General features: G+C 44.0%; 1 protein-coding gene across 6 annotated transcripts in view; it reads right to left on the reverse strand.

Annotated features, from left to right (window-relative positions):
- The window catches only part of stxbp5l (syntaxin binding protein 5-like), a 721,261-nt gene that overhangs the window by 307,065 nt on the left and 393,715 nt on the right, over positions 1 to 20,481 (reverse strand). For all 6 annotated transcript variants that reach the window (XM_038801940.1, XM_038801939.1, XM_038801935.1 and 3 more), the window contains exons 10-12: positions 9,749 to 9,903; positions 4,943 to 5,015; positions 1,959 to 2,109 (exon numbers count right to left, since the gene is read on the reverse strand). In XM_038801940.1, the coding sequence (XP_038657868.1) occupies positions 1,959 to 2,109; positions 4,943 to 5,015; positions 9,749 to 9,903 (379 nt within the window). The remainder of the gene's footprint in view (positions 1 to 1,958; positions 2,110 to 4,942; positions 5,016 to 9,748; positions 9,904 to 20,481) is intronic.

Below are 20,481 nucleotides of genomic sequence, written 5' to 3' on the forward strand. Positions count from 1 at the left end.
GGATTGGTAGTGTGGTGGAGACGGGTTCAATTGAGACGCTCGAGGGCATTAGATAATTATTTGAATAGAAATAATGTGCAAGGGTATGGAGAAAATGCAGGGTGAATGGCGCAAAGTCATAACGTTCATTTGGAGAGCCAGTGCAGACACTATGGGCCGAATGGCCTCCTTTTGTGGGATAATGATTCTGTGATTTCAATTTCCTCATTGCAATCTCTGCCCTCTAACTTCCAACAGCCTCTGCATTGTAGTACAGCCCATTCTTGATGACTTCAGACAACACCTCAATTCACCAGACACCTTTGCCTTTGACTTCACCACCACATCTGCTCTCCGTCCATATAAATTTGCTGACCCATTTCCTTGGATACCCCTTCAATCATTTTGCTTTATTGGTCTCGGCACTACATTTCTTAATCATAGACAAAACAGCTTCTAATACTCCCTTTTTTCCTTTATCGTGCAGAACATTTATCTGCCTCCAATCCTTTGTCATCAAGCGCCTATGAAAAAAAAAACTTTCACAGCCTGATCACAAATTTCAACCTCTATTGCTTATTGCCTTCCTCCTATAATACAGTACATTTTGTTTTGTTTCTGGCCTGCTTAATTTTGGTCTCTTCTCTGTCTTCAAAACACTTACACAAAGAGAGAAGTGGAGGTAGTGGCCCTGGGTGCCAGCCTGGCACTGCCAAGATGACCAGGTTGGCACTGCCAAGGTGCCTTGTTGGCATTTTATGCTCGCTTGCGATCGGAACGGATATGCCCGACGTGGGTGTTGGAGGTCTGTGCGGGGGCTAGGAAACCGTCCCATATTGTGTTTGGGCGGGTGGGTGGGGGGGGGGGGGGATGGCGCTGCAATGGGGAGTTCCGGTAAACGGAGCTCCCCGCTATACAAAATGGGGCTATGTGCGCCTTGGCCGCATGTTCAGCCCCTTATTCAACACGAGTTGTGTTGAATAGCCACGTGTTTCTCGGCCTGCGATTACCGCGAAACACACCGCTAAACGCGCTCACTAGGAGACTTTGTTCCATTTTGGCAGAAACGTGCCCCGAGTGAATGGAGGGAGGGATGGAACACTGTTCAGAGGTGCAGAAAAGCTACTGGCAAGTTTAAACATTGCTTGAATGGTCATAATGATGATGGCCAAGAAACTAGGTCCACGGATTGGCAAAATGGAATTAAAGAGTTTTGAATAAGAAAGTACAGTTTAAGTACTGATGGTGGGTCCGGAATTGATTTTTGCATTGAAAAATGATCACCAGAGGACAACAGCCACCCCGCCCCTGGATTAGTGCAGGAGGGAGATCTCACAGCAGTGGTCCCGACAAACATAATGTGAAGTCGAGGTGCCATAGCTTGAATAGATTAGACAGTGAAATGAAGGTTGTAGAACAGTCTCGACAGAACTAGAAGCAGAAGTCTTCATTACCATAAAGCTTTGGTGCCTGCCAATAAACCTAAGGATAAACCAGTAAGGGTAACAAAACAAAGAAATTTAAATAGTTGTAGAGAGTTTTGAGTTTATTCTCAGATTCCAGATTACGGCAATCCCTTAGCTATCCGTTAGGCAGATTTGTACAGAAAAATACCTTACAGGTGGGACTTGTATCAGATTTACACACCAAAGAGATATGCTAAGAGAAATTACTATTTGTAGTATCACAGGTTTTCCCCGAAGTAGGTCAATAGCTTTCTCGTTCCTGTTTTATGTTGTTCAAAAATAGCACAATATTCCGTGAAACTGTAAAATGTATACCGAAATATCAAAATGTTTGATGGTGAAGACAATTTAATATTGATCATAAGGGTAAATTTTAATGATTTTCGATGTTTACATTTTATATCACAGAACACTTGGCAAATATTGAACAAAGAAAATATAACTGTACCTCTGCCAACAGTAGAATAATCTCAAATGCACCAATATAAACAAGAATAAAGTGCAGTCCATTACCTTTGTGCTATATCCCTGCTTTTTTTGTTGTTTAGCTCCCACGGAATAAAGTGCAGGTATCAAATCAGGAGGGCAATCAGCAAAATACTCAGAGCAAGTCACTGGAGACTCGTGCACATCCATTGGATATGGATTTTCAAAGATAGGAAAACTGACCAGGAAAATCAAAAATAGTAATAAATTTTAAATAGTAAAGACAATTTTATGCTCAGACAATCAAGCCATAACTATAATTTATAGTAAATAGAAACCAAGGAGGGGAAATTAATGCTAGAATTGAAAGGAAGGTGGGGTTTGGAGTTTCCACTGCTTTCCTGATTCCTCCTCCACTCACCACCAGATCAAGTCAGAGCAGGGAAGGGTACTTAAAGACCTCATCCTTCCACTGGGGAGGAAGGTGGTTGTTGGTAGCGGCTCCTGAATGGGCATCCTATGGACCAAGGAGGTCTGCCCCAATTTTAAGACCAACGCCTGCCCTCCACAAAAGCCCAACTCTTTTTCAAGGCCTGCCTGAGTGGTCCTGGCGTAGGTCCAAAAACTAAAGAGTTGCTGGTCCTTTAATTGGCCAGTGAGCAGTACCAGTGCCAGGACTGAAGAGCTGCTGCCCCTCTGATTGGCTAACAGCTTTTGGAGGTGGATGCCTCTACCCTTAAAGGGTGATTGCCAGAGGGCAGGCAGTTAACAGTATTAAATCCAACAAGCTTCTGAAAATGGCTGTGGAGGACTTGCCTCTGACTTTATGGGCACTGAGGCCATAAAATTCAAGCCCTAAGCACTGTGTGAGAACATAATTGAATAACAAAAATAAAATTAATTTTTCATTAATTAAAAAAACAATCATCATATTGCCTGCATGTATCACTTGTGGGTGCAATTGTGCAAAAAAAGGACACAGACCTACAACACCGTACTCTATCCCTTTTCAACTGGATACGCAATTTCAGTGACCACACGTGTGGGAAAAGGAAGTTACTGCTTGAAACAAATGGAACTTAAATCAATGGCAATTAAACGGAAATGACACACATGCCATCCACATCATGTTTGTTTTGTCTTTATATTAAGGATGAATGCCAGTTTTCATGAATTCCCATATAAGTTGCATATTTTCAGTTAGAGATCTTTAAATGGCCAGGTTTTAAAAGGGAAGGTCTTGCCCAACATCGTGAAAACTATATATGGCCCTTTCGAAACTAATTTAAATATTGTTCTGTTCATGCCCATAAGGAGAAATGGCCCAGATTGTGCCTTTCAAAATTTGGTCTAGTTGTGATTAGGCTTGTAGGATATAGGACCCAATTTTGAAATAGGTACCTCCACAGTCAGAGCCTCACGTGTGGTGTGGTAATTCGCAAAATGTACCCTAAGAATTCACAATTTTTTCAGAGTTGCACTGCTCTAGACTTGACATGTAAATGGGATTCCTGCTGTGCTTCTGACAAAGTTAGGGCAAAAGAGTGGGTGCAGATCTTAGGAAATTCCCAACCCACATCCTTTCATAATATAAAATCACTTTCAAACAGCTTTGTGAATCTGAGTATTTTGCTTTCCTGCTGCTAACCACCCCTTTTGGAGCAGTGGTATTACCAACGTGAAAGAAAAGCAATGTTCTGAAGCATGGCTACTACTAGTCTGATTTAGGAAAGCAACTTAAGAAAATTGCTAAAGACATTTTCTTCCAAACATGGAAACCTACCAGTCAGGATGCAAAAGTTCTTCAAACAAAATTATCACATTCTTCTGAGGAACTATATAACAATTGTCAGGTTTATATGATTGTAATATATTGGGACTTTTAATTTAAGGTAAACTGAAAAGATCATGTGGCCTGTTCTGAAGTCTGCCTAACAGTATAATAATAATCTTTATTAGTATCACAATATTACATTAACACTACAATGAAGTTACTGTGAAAAATCCTTGTCGCCATATTACAGCGCCTGTATGGGTACACTGGGGGAGAATTCAGAATGTCCAATTCACCTAACAAGCAAGTCTTTCAGGACTTGTGGGAGGAAACCAGAGCACCTGGAGGAAACCCACGTAGACACTGGGAAAATGTGTAGCCTTCACACAGTGACAAAAGCCAGGAATCGAACCCGAGTCCCTGTTGATATGAAGCAACAGTGCTAACCACTGTGTTACTAAGCCTAGGTGGCTTGATTGATCGTGATTAAAGGGGGCCCAGAAAATTTTACTTGAATAAAGTTGCAAGGTGGTTACGCTTGGAGACAGCAGCCTATGTGCTAAGTGGGTTGACTGTGTGCCTCCAAAGTACCTTGAAAGTGGTGGGAATGTCAGATTGGAAACAGTTGTGTGATGAGTGTAAAGTATACCTAAGACGTGTGTTTTTTTGGTTGGGCTAAAAATAAGAAGGGAGAATTCCCTTATATGGTTTGAAGTATATGTTACTTACAAATATAGCGTTTTGTCAAAGTATTAATCTGTTGTTACAGTAAATGTACTAAATATGAAATCTTGATATGTCATTCTTTCAGCTTTTGCTAGAAATTCATTTTCTTTTTAAAAGTTATCGTTCTCTACAGACATTGTAACAACTAGCTCTTGTCAACTGCTGTTCTCACCAGTAAAATTTTTAGTTGGTAGTACATTCATAAGCTGTTCTACTTTTAATCAGTTACATCTTGTTTAAAAAAGTGCAATGCGAATATTTGGTCTTTCCAAATTTCAGATCAACACTTAAGTAATTTTTTGATAACTGATTATTATTGTTTGAGTTTTAAACTATAGTTCAGACTTAGTTATGATATGCCCATTTATTGCAATTTTTACTTCAAAAGAGGAGAATGTGTTGCAAAGTTTCTACAAAACAGTCTTGCTTACATTTCTCATCTTTTCAGTCCTTCCTTTATGCAATTCATGGTAATGACTGATTTTCTATGCAAAAAACATTGGAAAACTTGAAACATTTGCAAAAGAAAAAGTAAAACTAGATGACATACTGATTGCATAAATACACTTACGTGCTTTGTGTAAGATCAACTACAATCAAATCTTTTTCAAGTAGTACAACAACTGCATATGGTTCTTGGAATTCTGTGAAGCACAATTAAACAGAAACTAATATAGCACCAGTACAGTAGGTTCCATAAAATGGAACTGAATGCATGTCTAGTGTGTAAGTAACTTTTCCACTGCCTAAAGCTACTCATTTGTTTTGCTGATAAAGGGACAGATGGGGGAACAAATCATGGATTTATTTATGTAGGATAGATATTTTTGCTACAATATTTATATACAAACAAAAAACCAAAATTAAACCAATTAATTATTGTGAGTGTGCTCTTAATTATTTTCTATTTCCAAGGAATGTGGCCATCAGTGGCAAGGCCATTACAGTCAGTATGTTTTGCCACAAATACTACATCATAAACCCAATACTGAATTGGTGCAAGTTAACTACTCTGTCCCATCTATGTTTTGCATTGTTTTGAACAGACCTGTCTGTGAACAATAGCATATTTGGGATGGAAAATTTGACTGAAATTCCATGTTGAAGCAGGTCAATTTAAACATTGATTGCAATTTGCAATTTTTTTTTTTACTGAATTCCCTTTCTCAAGGTCAATTAAGAATGGGCAATATATGCTGGCTTCTCGGCCTTTGTCCTGTTTTTAAAAAGCAGACCAAGCAGGCCAGCAGCACGGTTCGATTCCCGTACTAGCCTCCCCGGACAGGCGCCGGAATGTGGCGACTAGGGGCTTTTCACAGTAACTTCATTGAAGCCTACTTGTGACAATAAGCGATTTTCATTTCATTTTAAGGAAATAAGGGAGAGTATCAAATTGAAGGACAGAGCATACAAAGTGGCAAAGATTGGTGGGAGACTAGGGGGACTGGGAATTATTTAAAGGGGCAACAGAAAGCTACTAAAAAAGCTATAAAGAAGAGTAGATAGAGTATTAGAGTAAACTTGCTCAGAATATAAAAGCAGACAGCAAAAGTTTTTACAAATATATAAAGCAAAAAAGAGTGGCTAAGGTAAATATTGGTCCTTTAGAGGATGAGAAGGGAGTTTTAATAATGGGAGATGAGGAAATGGCTGAGGAACTGAACAGGTTATTTGGGTCGGTCTTCACAGTGGAAGACACAAATAACATGCCAGTGACTGATAGAAATGAGGTTATGACAGGTGATGACCTTGAGAGGATTGTTATCACTAAGGAGGTAGTGATGGGCAAGCTAATGGGGCTAAAGGTAGACAATTCTCCTGGCCCTGATGGAATGCACCCCAGAGTGCTAAAAGAGATGGCTAGGGAAATTGCAGATGCACTAGTGATGATTTACCAACATTCACTAGACTCTGGGGTGGTCCCGGTGGATTGGAAATTAGCAAACGTGACATCACTGTTTAAAAAAGGAGGTAGGCAGAGAGCAGGAAATTATAGGCCAGTGAGCTTAATGTCGGTAGTAGGGAAGATGCTGGAATCTATCATCAAGGAATAAATAGCGAGGCATCTGGATAGAAATTGTCCCATTGGGCAGACGCAGCATGGGTTCATAAAGGGCAGATTGTGCCTAACTAATTTAGTGGAATTTTTTGAGGACATTACCAGTGCAGTGGATAACGGGGAGCCAATGGATGTGGTATATCTGGATTTCCAGAAAGCTTTTGACAAGGTGCCACACAAAAGGTTGCTGCATAAGATAAAGATGCATGGCATTAAGGGTAAAGTAGTAGCATGGATAGAGGATTGGTTAATTAATAGTAAGCAAAGAGTGGGGATTAATGGGTGCTTCTCTGGTTGGCGATCAGTAGATAGTGGTGTCCCTCAGGGATCCGTGTTGGGCCCACAATTGTTCACAATCTACATAGATAATTTGGAGTTGGGGACCAAGGGCAATGTGTCCAAGTTTGCAGATGACTCTAAGATGAGTGGTAAAGCGAAAAGTGCAGAGGATACTGGAAGTCTGCAGAGGGATTTGGATAGGTTAAGTGAATGGGCTCGGGTCTGGCAAATGGAATACAATGTTGGCAAATGTGAGGTTATCCATTTTGGTAGGAATAACAGCAAACGGATTATTATTTAAACAATAAAATATTAAGCATGCTGCTGTGCAGAGAGACCTGGGTGTGCTAGTGCATGAGTCACAGAAAGTTGGTTTACAGGTGCAACAGGTGATTAAGAAGGCAAATGGAATTTTGTCCTTCATTGCTAGAGGGATGGAGTTTAAGACTAGGGAGGTTATGCTGCAATTGTATAAGGTGTTAGTGAGGCCACACCTGGAGTATTGTGTTCAGTTTTGGTCTCCTTACTTGAGAAAGGACGTACTGGCACTGGAGGGTGTGCAGAGGAGATTCACGAGGTTAATCCCAGAGCTGAAGGGGTTGGATTACGAGGAGAGGTTGAGTAGACTGGGACTGTACTCGTTGGAATTTAGAAGGATGAGGTGGGATCTTATCGAAACATTTAAAATTATGAAGGGAATAGATAGGATAGATGCGTGCAGGTTGTATCCACTGCCGGGTGAAAGCAGAACTAGGGGGCATAGCCTCAAAATAAGGGGAAGTAGATTTAGGACTGAGTTTAGGAGGAACTTCTTCACCCAAAGGGTTGTGAATCTATGGAATTCCTTGCCCAGTGAAGCAGTTGAGGCTCCTTCATTAAATGTTTTTAAGGTAAAGATAGATAGTTTTTTAAAGAAAAAAGGGATTAAGGGTTATGGTGTTCGGGCCGGAAAGTGGAGCTGAGTCCACAAAAGATCAGCCATGATCTCATTGAATGGCGGAGCAGGCTCGAGGGGCCAGATGGCCTACTCCTGCTCCTAGTTCTTATGTGAACTGGAGAATTTAATTACAAGAAAAGTGAAACCAAACATGAAAATGCAGATCACTAACTGTCAATTAATACTATCCTAGACATTTTCATGGACAAATAACATTTCCAAAAAAAAGATGGAAAAGTGAGTTAGAATTTATTCCTGAATGATTTTAAGACGGATGAGAATATTATTTGAATGGGTGGGGGTGAGGCAGAGGGGGGAAGCAGTTTAGTAACTTCAGCTTAAAAGTCAATTTGGCCCACAATTTCCTGAAAACTTGGTCCAAAACACGAATACTTTGGAATAATATTGATTTTCACCACAAAAGAGTGAGGACATTTAGGCATAAGCAGCTTACATCCATTTTGTGCTATCCCTGAATTTGCTTAATTTTGTGCCTTCCCTGAAACTCTCTGCTGCCCACACTCAAACAAAAGTCCAGAGAATGTCAGTTTCCTATATTTATGCCAGTTCTGAACATGCATAAATGTACTCCAAAATGCTAGGTGCAGGAGGACCCAAAGTCATTTTTGGTCATTTTGTAAGCAATTTTTAAATTCTATTTGTCACACATACCTGCACTATATTTGTCATAGTCCTGAATATATTTTCATGGCATCTAGATGAGTTATACTAAAAGTGAAATGCTTCCATGATTACATTTTCTTAAGCATACAGGGAAGTAGTTTCTGTCAGATTGTTCTGCTTTCCTAAGTACGTTTTGCCCAAAATTAGCCGAGCTAGGGTACAACATTGAGACATTCAATGCACATGTTACATTCAGCACAGACCTTTTACACTAGTTTTTTTTTAAATGTGCTGGAAACCAACAACGCCCCTCGATTGAATTAATCATTGTGGCAAGTTTTCAGTACATCAGCAACTTCACCCATTTAGGAGGCTTTAAGGTGACCCTTCATATTAAGCCGAGTGCTTTGAATGTTAAAACACTAACTGCCACATTTTTAAAGCTTTTAGAATCATAGAATCACTACAGCACAGAACAAGACCATTTGGCCCATCAAGTCTGCACCGAACCTCTGAAGAGCCCCCACTCTATCCCTGAGCCCAGTAATTCCACCTAACCTTTTTGACACTAAGGGGCAGTTTAGCATGGCCAATCCACGTATCCTGCACATCTTTTGATTATGGGAGGAACCCAGAACACCCAGAGGAAACCCGCACAGACACAGGAAGAACGTACAAACTCCACAGACAGTAACCCAAGGCTGGAATTTAACTAGGGACCCTGGTGCTGTGAGGCAGCATTGCTAACCACTGTGCTGTTAAATTATTATACATGTGTAATGAGCAAATGGTTCAGTATAGTTATATTTTACACTCATTTTTAATTATTTAAAATTTGGATATTCACTGGTGTCCAGACGCTGATAAATTAATTTATGATAAACCTATTTTCATCTGTATTAATAAAACCACACAAGGTTTCCATTCTTAATTATATCAAGAAACATTCTCAACCCAATTTTGAATAAAAACTGTTCTAAAATGGTTGTGTTGATTCTACATGTTATAACACGCAAATAGATTTGAGCAGAAAATTGGGGAGGGAGGGGTGCGTTTTTAAAACATAATCAACTTTCAGATTTCATTTACATCTGGATTGCTAATGTGCCCAATGTGGAAATTATTGTCCTCTGTGCTTAATACGTGCTTGGAATGGTTTGATAGCTAAAACTTTAATTTTACACATAAAAGAAGGAATATTGAATAATTCTGCACTTTCCATGGGCTCAGATTGTTAGCATTGTCTTCCATTTGTTTTATGTTCATTTTTATGTTCCAGTATATGCTAACGAGAGTCACAGTAAAATTTGGCATAAGCTCCTGATGCTAACATCAGCGTATATTTCAGCATTTATTTTAGCATTGCTTGCAGGTTATACCATTTGGGCAAATTCTGGGCCCATATTAATTTAAGCCTAATGACATATTCCATTTAAAGAGGTAGGTTAAAAACTGAACAGTTCATTCATTCTTATTACCATTTGTATACGGTGTTTCACAAAGAACTAGGAAGTCCACAATGGGATAATCCATTTCTAGAACTGTAACGGATTTGCCATGCATAATTGTCAGGCTGGGTCTTCGGCACGCTTTATCATAGGAGAGTCCTCCAGAAAAAATTATAAATGGTTCACTGGAAGATGAAAACCATAGTTAGAATACAATTTACACTTAATGTGTTAAAAAATTACACTTATACAGTTTTTTAACAACATATTTTGAGCATTTTGCATACTGTTACTAATGCAAAATAATCTTTCAGCCAAGAATAAATGATGCGGCTTCGCTCTGAGGTGCCATAAACCATGATCTTTCAAAAGCTGGTCTGCCTACATGAAAATTGTAGAGGACTAAACTGTGCCTATTCCCTCAATGAAGTCGGCTAGTTCGGGAGTGTAGGCTCGTGTCTCAAACCAGTCTGCTCCCTTAAAAGACACTCCAGAAAATTGGAATCCCTGGGAATGTAGTCAGGAGACCCAGAATCAGGTCCCACCTGCCATTTTCATCCCTCCATGGAGCCTCCAAAACTCCATGAAGATCCAGTACATAGTTTTAGTTTACTAGCAAAAAAATACATTGTACATTACATGGCGTAATACTCTGGTCATGATAAAATGGGTCTAGTAAATCTTGCTGTCTGGGGGATTGGTCCCTTGATATTGAAAAGGCCCAATTTTCATTTCCATCAATAGGCATGAAAATTGGACAGTTTCTAGAATGTGTAGCCCATTTACACTGAACATTCGGAGTTGAACATTTACCATTGATTCATCCAGTTTAGCATTAGTGACAGCATGGAGGACTTTCTGCAACAGCCACACCTCCATGTCAAACTATGAACCACCACACTTTCTAGCTCACTTAAATTTCATATTCATGTAGAAGTAACATATCATATTTTCGACTGTAATGAATATACAAATCTAAAGCAAGTAAAGCAGCTATAAACCTACCAGGTTTACCAAACACATTCAAATGCAGCAAAATGTAGCATTAATGACAAGGAAAATGTACCAATTAAAAAAAGGAAAGGCTGAACCAAACAATGTTCACCAAAAACAAAATATGCTGTAAATACTCAACACGTTGGTCAGCATCTATGGAAATAGAATCAATGTTAATGGGTAGATAGTACCTGTCCCATGGAGCAGGTGCTGAAAAAATAGCTACAATGTGATGACTCTCTGACACATTCCTGCCTTCTGTGGAAATTATGCAGGGGCGTGTTAAAAACCTGATCGGTTAGCAATTCTATGGTGGTCCAATTAAGGCCCCAATTAGGGCCAATTTTGATTTGGTGCTGGTATTTAACAAATGTTGGAGGGTCCCTCCATATCCTGAGACCACGGGCACAATCAACATGGACTCCTACTGGTGGCAGGCCAGGGGAATTCGAAGCCCCTAATGATGGGGCTCCAGAGATAAAAGGCCACAGCTCTGTCTGAAGAGTTTTCCCTTCATCCTGATGTCCCTATCAGTTTCAGGTGGTGGAATTGATCGGCTGTTCACGATGGCAGGATATTCTGTCCCATCAATGGTGTACCCCCGCCTTAGTTTCCTGGTGACGAGGGGTGCATTCACGGGAAAAGCCGTTGACCACCGCAGGACCAAAATATCCCGCTGGCGGGCTGCCTCCGCCACCGAAAAACAGGCTTCGGTTTTCTCGGTAAATCCCGCCCAGGAGTCTTCAGTGATGTGCTTCTGTGCTGACCAATGTTGAGCTGCTGACCTGCTTCAGTAGCACACCTCTTCCAGTGGGACTGCTAAGGCGCCAGAGCTGCTGGTCCTTTGGGAAGCAGCTTAGTACGACGCCTCCCAGAAGATTGCACTACCTCGCTGCTGGCAAGAGTGGACTTGTTACAACACCAAAGCCTGCAGGAAAATCCAGCCCAATATTTCAGATCTGTAACCTTTCAACAGAACCTTCCATTGAAACATAAAACTGTTTCTCTCCACTGATGCTGCTCGATCTCCTGAGTATTTCCAGCATTCTCTGTTTTATTTTAGATTCCCAGAAACCACAATATTTTTCTTTTGTAATTTTTCTGGAATATTTTTTGGAACTCTTGATGCTGGATGTTTCTCTTGGAGGCGCGAATTGGGAAGGAGTTCAATTCTGGGTTGGGAATCCACCTCTGTTGCCAGCCTATCAGGAAGCAGGATTTTCCAGGTGTTAGAGCCTGAATTGGTCTGGAAACCAAAGGCAAGAAGAGAGGTGGGCTGATTCCAGGTTGGTCTCGGCTGCCATCTTTGTTGAGTAACTCCAAGTTGTTGCGTAATTGGTGGTAGAAGATATGAAAGTTGATGATGAAAAGTTTTGACTGGATTGGCATGTGAATATTGACCTTCATACTTCGACTCTCCTTGCTGCCTTCTGTATGGATGGCCCAGATTAATGGAGGCTTTATGAAATAATAAATCAATAGACTCTTTGAAGCCTTTATCTGCCATCTTTGAGCCATCCCACAAAAATATTAATGGCCCAAACTGTTTCTATTGCCCACTGAATGTGTCTGCACATATTCATGTGCAGCAAGTCACAGTAGAGTGCTGAAATTTAGCACATTTCAGGGGCTGCTCTCCACATATATCCCTCAAGTGAAGTGTCTCTCCCAGTAGCCTCATCTGACCATCTTCAGTTATGAGGCCAACTGTGCAATGCCCTGGGTTCCTAACTTCATACCATCCCAATAGAAATGAACAAGGAGATCTGTTGTTATGGGCCATAGTTTAGAGAAACCCAAAGTGTATCATGGAGTTCACCTGACCCACAACTTTTACTAGATTGTGGTATGGGGAACACATGGCACACTCAACAAATGTGGTACAGCAAAGATCAAAAAGTAATTTTTTAAAGCAAAACAATGTTTATTCTATGAAGTCAGGTTAACCTTTTTAAAACATACAGGGAACATCTTCGCAACCATCAATTCAAATACAGCCCCCAAAGAATACAACACTAAGTAATCTTTAAACTTTCCCTTTAACATCCATATGACGTAAAAAAAACCTTTTAACAGAAGTACATCAGGTTAAAATTCACTACTGAGAACAGTTGTCACTCAGAATTCACCAAATGATCAGGAGATAGTCTTTACATGGCAGAGAGAACAACATTACACCTTCTGTGGCTGGCTGCAACTCCAATACTAAAACGAAAGCAAAAAAACCAGACACACGCAGGTTTTTCTCAAAGTGAAACCAAAAAACAGAGTCAGAGCTCAGCTCCACCCACACTCTGACATCACTGCAGTAACTTGAGCAGAGAAACATTTCTTAAAGTGACATTCTCATGACACTGTTTACCAAGAACTTTGTTGCACATCAGGAATCCATTCCGTCATGACCAGCACGAATGAACAGTGAGGCAAAAAAGCCATCACCAATGCCGTACATCACATGTTAGGAACCCAGAACTCACGAGCCATTCACACTCGTGTACATTTGCCTATTTGATGCTATACTTGCCATGGAGAAAACACACATATTGAATTCTGTTTTTCTTGCACTCTGGTACCAGAATATCACAGACATTCAGCAGCCAGGAAGGCTGGGGCACACCAGTCTGAAGGTTCATGAATGTGGACCACCAGATTCTCATCTAGGTCAGGCGCAGAAAATACCTCATTTTCCTAAAGAGCCAAAAACCTCCACCAATGATTTGAAGAAGGCGTGGACCAACATTGCTGACACTGTCAATACCACAGCAGATTCACACTTGGCTCCAGAATTGCAAGCAATTCAACTACCTTATGTGAAATGGAAAGGTGAGTAAGAGCAGCTAGGCCCTTGGCCACAGTGCCCAAGCAGCTCAGGGGACACAGGATGCATGATTTGTCACCGTTGGAGGAGCATGTACCCAAGACATTCATTCAGCCTTCATAGAAACTTTGCAACATTGTGCTTCTGGAGCCAGGTGATGATGCCAGCATTTTGCACATTCCATCTGGAGCAGTTGTCCTTCTCCATGGAGGACTTGTGCTTTATCTCTCGCTCCTCTCTGTCCTTGAATGAGAAATGGTTGCACAATGCCAATGATATGGCCCAGACAGGGATTAAGGGTGACGCCAATAATGAGAATCATTTGGGTAATCAAGGGAATGGCTATGGCTCTGGCCAGGATTCCATAGCGGCTGCAGCTTGGCGAATGCAAAATGTCATCCCTAGCACACATGGCATTGAAGGAGAGGGAGGGAGAGCATGGTACCACCACACAGCACCTTTTCCAAAAGCATGTCAAGCACTGGGTGGTGTTGAAAGCCTCAGAACTGCAAATTCTTCAAAGTCTGTAATTGAAAATATGGAAAGATGTGTCATTTGAACATGGAAATCTGGCAATACCTGATCTAAGAGAAACATGAGAGGATACAGGGAAAGATCCCATGAAGGGTTAACAGCAGCTGCAAAGAGCAGGATTGTAAAATGCAGATAGCCTTGGTCAAACAGGTTCAGCAAACAAACAGGATTTTTGTATGAAGCAAAAAACAATGGCTCACACCTTCATTGAAACTAACCATCTTAGTAAGCATCTGGAAAAGCATGGATGAGGGTTTCAGTTGAATTAGGTAATAAATGTAAACCTTTCAAGTCATAAGCAAGTAGATTTTTAGCATTACGCTAAAAGCAATGATTCACACCTTCATTTAAATAAAATCAGCAGATAGAAAAGAATGACTAGGGGGGCAAAGATATAGGTGTGAAATTCTGCTAACACCAGGTAAATTAAAGAAAATTGGAGACTATCAGTCTATGAGAAACATAATTTAAAGCCAAAATCAAAGTCAAAATTATGAGCTGGGGACACCATTGGAAAATAAAACTATAGAAATGACAGGAATTAAAAGTAACACCTCTTGAAATCAAAGCAGTTTGAACATCACAAAGGAAGAATGTAATCAGATCTATGAGCTGAGGTCATGCCCAAAATGAATACTTAGTTGTGTTAGAAAAATTCAAATTAAAGGTATCCTGTACAATCCAAGTGAAATAAAAGTTACTTTACAATAAAGTCATAAAAACTTAATAACTGTTAGAAAGATATATAAACCCCGAGAAAGGGGACAGGAGATTAGGAAGTCCTGGCGAGAGGCAGAGCAGCAAAGAAAGAGAGAAGCAGAGAAGGAATCAGAGTCAGCTCAGAGTCAGCTCGGTCATGGGAAAGATAAGACATAGCAGCCGAGCTAATACATCTAAGGAAGACTAGAATTTAAAGAGGAGGCAGAGTCAGCTCAGACAGCCAGCAGAGCCATCTCTCACAGCTCGGTACATGGGAAAGATAGAACGTAGTTACCGCGCTAACCAGCTAATACATCTAAAGAAGACCAGGCTTTAAAGAAGACTGATTGTCAAGGTGGGCCTGAAGGTCCCTTCAACCAGCCAGAAGGATCCAGAAGCAAGATATTTTTACCTTTCTGTAAAGACAGTGATTGCAGCTTTTAAAAGAAAAAAATATATAATAATAAAATAACTTTTTTTTTTATAAATTTAGATTAGCCAATTATTTTTTACAATTAAGGGGCAATTTAGTGTGGCCAATCCACCTACTCTGCACATTTTTGGGTTGTGGGGGCGAAACCCACACAGACACGGGGAGAACGTGCAAACTCCACACGGACAGTGACCCAGAGCCGGGATCGAACCTGGGACCTCAGCGCCGTGAGGCGGTTGTGCTAACCACTAGGCCACCGTGCTGCCCTATAATAAATAACTTAAAAGTTTTAACCTGAAACAGTGGTTATTCCAAAGTCTACTATACTTACTTAGCAATGCGGGACCCAGGATCGATGCTACTAAGTGGTAAGTAGATGAAATCCTCTTTGAAGGTATGGGTTATACCGGGGGATAACTTGAAAACATAGTTTGACCTGAATAGCACCCACCGAAGCCTGCATAGGAGTCAGTGAGTGAGAATCCCTGTTCACCATTTAGAATGTCGGCCCTTTTTGGTAGAGGGGGAATTCTAAGATTAGTGGTGAGTTTTTAACAACAAGTCTCATTAATTTATCTTGCGTCTCAAACAAGTGCCAGTGGTCTCAGGTAACCCCGTCCCTCTGATAAATCCCTTGGACAGGAGCAGGAGGAGGAGATATCCTAGGAAGTAACATCACAGCAGACTAATGCACCATCCACCAGTTTAGATACTAGCACGTTGTGGGTCCATATGCACATGCAGTGTCATGGGAGAGTCCCTTCAAGAAATGTTTTGTATTCTCAAATGGCTTCAGTGATGTCATTGTGTGGGTGGAGCTGGGCTGTGGATCTGGGTTTTAAGTTTCATTTTTGAGCTGGGAGCTGGTTGTGGCTCTGAGTTTACTTCTGTTTACACATTTTGGCAGCTGGATTAAGACAGCTAAGTCTTGTGTGTCTCTTTCTCTCTCTCTCTCTCTGCATGTTCAAAGGTGTCTCCAGATCACTTGATAATTTAACAGTGATAACTGTTTTCTGGAAGGAATTCAAACCTACTGTTTTGGTAAAAGGGTTTTCTGGTTTGTGGATGTTGTTACTTGATTGAAACAGTTAAGCAAAGTTATTAAGGGTTATATATAGAGTACTGTAACTGTGTGGGGTATTTATGTTTGTAGTTGATACAAATACTTACTGGGTGTGTTTATCAAAATGTTAACTGAAATCGTAGAATAAACTTTGTTTTTGATTAAAAGTGCTTAAGACCTCTGTTGAATAACACCTGAAAGGTAGATCCTTGTGAAAAGCAAATTACTGCGGATGCTGGAATCTGAAACGAAAGAGAAAATGCTGGAAAATCTCAGCAAGTCTGGCAGCATCTGTAGGGAGAGAAAAGAGCTAACGTTTCGAGTCCAATGACTCTTTGTCAAAACTCAGGTAGACCGTTGTGCTCCTCGTAACCAAAATCTATAAACAGTTGTAGGTCGGGTGAACTCCATGATATACTTTGGAGTTTTCTAAACCCTGGCCCATAACAGTAGAAACAATGGCACTTGGTGAGCACAGTGAAGGAGGTGCCATCTGAGGCCAAGGCACATAAGAACGGCACCCCGGTTCACGGACGCAGCGCTAGAGATCCTGCTGGACGCTGTGGAGGAGAGGCAGGCCACCCTGTTCCCCGCGGTATGAAGGAGGCTGCCACCCGCTGCCGTACACCGGGCCAGGGCGCAGGTGGCAGAGGCCGTGAGCGCCGTGGGCCCACCAGGACTAGACAGCAATGCAGGAAGAAGCTGCACAACCGTCTCAGGGTGAGCAGGTAGTACTGTGCGATACCGCCGTCCAGCTGCCCACTCAATGTGCTGCATGTGTCCGACTGCCTAACACTGTGCGCTTTCTGTGGCCCCTCTCCGTCGCGAAGCAGTAGTCACTGGACCCGGTCGGTGGTCCCAGAGAGAGGGCAGGCGCTGAGCAGTGGTCAGTATCGGGCAACCAAGTGAGACCCCACTGAGTTGCAGTGTCCCTATGCACACTTGGCATGACCCCCACACCACCTCCTCACCACTCCCTTACAACCCTACCTCCCCCTAACCACCGAAAACCAGTCCACACCACCCCACCTCCCCCGCACCACTGCCACAACACCCCATCACCACCTCCACACAACCCATCATCCCATCCCGTGATCCAATCATGTGTCAAGTCTTGTGTATTGCATAATTACCTGGCAATAAGGTGGGCCCTTCTGGGATTCCCCCCCCCCCCCCATCACAGCTGTCACCAGCATCCTCTGGCAACCCAGAGACACTCACCTCGGTTGGGCACTTTAGTGAAGAGGCTCCTGGGCCACTACCTGGTGCGCATCACACACACATGCAGCGGAACATCAGGTAGAGGTAGGAACCCCCGAGTAGGCGGACAGTTGGACGGCAGCCAACCCCAGGGACTAGCTGCCGTCTAGACGGTGTCAGGATTCTGGAATAGGCGGTCCATTGATAATGGAGATGAAGACACAGAGCCGGGGACTACAACCAGCAACCATCCAGCACCTGCAGGTGATGTTGGTGGAGTCCAGCCGTCTCTAGGGTCAGGAGGCGGTGCTGACCATGCGTGCCACCCAGGCCAACACCGCACGGGTGGCGTCCACAGTTGAGACCTTGAGGTCGAAGGTATAGACCATGGGTCAGGATGTCCAAGGCCAGGGGCACTCTGTGTTGGCGGAGGCACAGGACAGGACTGCCCTTAGTGATGTGGCACATTCCTTGAGGGAGGTGGCCCTGTCCCTGTGTTCCAAGGCCGCGAGCATGGAGACCCTGGTCGTGACGGATGGGCCTCCAGGACTGGCAGCACCAGGTGGCGGAGGAGCCCCAGGAGTTCACTCCTGTTGCATCCCTGTTCCAAGGAGTAGTCTGTGGGCCATTGGGCACCCCGAAGGAGGAGGACGAGGTGATGGTGCCAGTGACTCCTGCAGGGCAAGTGCTGGAACACCACAGCACCTTGGACTCCCCTACTCCTGTCCCAGGATACTGAATGGGCATTGTTGTAGTTGGTCTCCGCATCGGTCTGTGGCCCCCGGATAGGCATCATCAGCCACGACCGCAGCGGATAGCCCCTGTCACCCAGGAGCCAACCCCTCACCTGGGGGAGCACCTCAAAGGTGTCAGGAACTGTCGAGTGTGTCAGGGTGAAAGCATTGTGCGCACTGCCCGAGTATCGGGCGCAGATGTGCACCTCATTGTATTTGTCCACATTGAATTTGATATATGGTGCTGGCTGGGCAAATAGGGTGGATCTAACTGTGCATTGAGATCTATGAGATCCCAGACAGGTCCCCACTTGGCGCCTGGAAGGACTCCGTGGCGTAAGGGCTTAGTGCGACCGTCACATTAATGGTATCAGGAGCGATGTCCTTCGCCCATATCCCCATGGTACCAGGTACCCATGATCTGACAGATATGTTGCACGTTCCTTTTGCTCAGCCGGAGTCTTCGCCGATACATCCGGTCAGACAGGTCCTTGAATGACAGGCGCTGCTGGTACACAAGAGGCCTGATGTGGCACCTCCTTCACCCCTGTTCCCCGGCCTGTAGGGCAGCCGGCTCCCAGTCCTCCCAGTCTGGCTCCTGTTCCTCTGGGGCAGAGGCTCCGCTGCTGCATGGTCGTCCCCGAGCAGCTGTTGCTCGTACAACCTCAGTGCATTCCCCAAGGCTGTGGCGGATAGAATGAAGGCCACCAATGCTAGTTTGATTCTGAAGTCCATTATCTGCAGGGGGTGAAAGGCAGACATGTTAGCATGGTGCTTACCCCCGTGCCCAACCAGGTCCACCGGGCTACACAGTGGCCCCTGCTCCCGTCGGTACCCCCCCCCCCCCCCCCCCCCCCACCCACCTTATCTCCAAACCCACTCCTAGCCATTCCACCAGCACTGCTCTCCGTATTGCACCCCTGTCCTTCGGTCCCCAGCACACTGAGGGCCTCTGGCCCCGGCACACGGCCCTGCCGGCAGGGGTAGTGGTGACTAGCCCTACCCATGCCAGCGGTACGCTCTGCAGCCATTGTCCAGAGCCCTCCTGTCGTGGCTACTGTGGCTGTCCCCCTTAGGTGGGCTGATGACGCCCTGCTGGCGGGTGGTGCCCGGTTGTGGGGAGGGGTGTAGTGCAGGGGTGGTGGGGGCACCCATACGACCGGAGTCACTCTGCGTAACTATGGGCACGGTGGTCAGTCAGTGGGGTGCTCAGCAAGATGGTTGCCTTGCAGGTCGCGGCAATGGAGTTCCGTGCCTGGACACCCTAGTCCTGGACAGGGGTCACCATGACCTCACAGCCCAACCCCTGGTCGCCCCCGTTACCAATGACAACACCAGCAACCCACAGTGGTGCCTCTGGGAACATGTCCTACTTCTCTCTCCCTCAGCAGCCACAGAACCTATTTCCGGATTTTTAAAATCACAAGTGAACCTCGCCCTCGGCAATTCTTCCTCCTGGTGGAGCATCACGGGAACCCCGGAGAATTCCGGGTCAGGCCCGTTAATGAAATGCGTTTACTGTACGGTCAGAGTAGAATGCATTAACGCTGCTGTCGAGACACCGGAGCATGACATTTTGCCGGTCCCTGGGCCGGCCCTGATTTTCAGCTCATGCACAATCTCTGCCCATTGCGTTTCGCGATTCCGGCATCGCTGGACAGAGATTCCCGCCTAATTTTCTAAAATGATAATTGAAGAAAAAATGTGTCACAATTTACCTATAAATGTCTTTTATGTCTTCAAATTTATTCTTTAACGTTTTTGCTGCGAACAGGAAAGTTCAGGATTTGAGTTGATACTCTTTATGCTCTTCACATTGCCCATAGCTGAAGACTATGGGCCAGATTCTCCGATTCTGAGGCTAAGTACAGAGGATCTGTGGCGTTTTACATGGAAAAAAATCAGTGCCGCCGCCCTCACCGATACTGTGACTGGTGAAGGGCTAGCAGCCGCGCCACGTAAAACTCCTGGCCTCCATGAAATAAACGGCTGGAGAATGGCCGGGTCTGTGGCCGCATATGCATACGGCAATGACCTGCAGCGGTCGCGCCATAAAACATGGCGCTGGCCGTGTGCAGATCAGACCTGCCAGATAGTGCCCCCCCTGGCCACCCGCCACCCTAGCCCTCCCGAAAGCTCCCCTGGCCAGTAGCACAGCTCCCACCCGACTGTGGCGGTGCTGGACACAATCCGCAGCCGCCACGTCGGGCTCCCGCATGGCTGAGACCAGAAGTGAACCGCGCCGCCGTGAACTCGGCTCATCGGAGGTGGAACATCGGGGGAGGG

The sequence above is a fragment of the Scyliorhinus canicula genome, chromosome 7, assembly GCF_902713615.1.
Source record: "Scyliorhinus canicula chromosome 7, sScyCan1.1, whole genome shotgun sequence".
Lineage (NCBI taxonomy): Eukaryota > Metazoa > Chordata > Chondrichthyes > Carcharhiniformes > Scyliorhinidae > Scyliorhinus > Scyliorhinus canicula.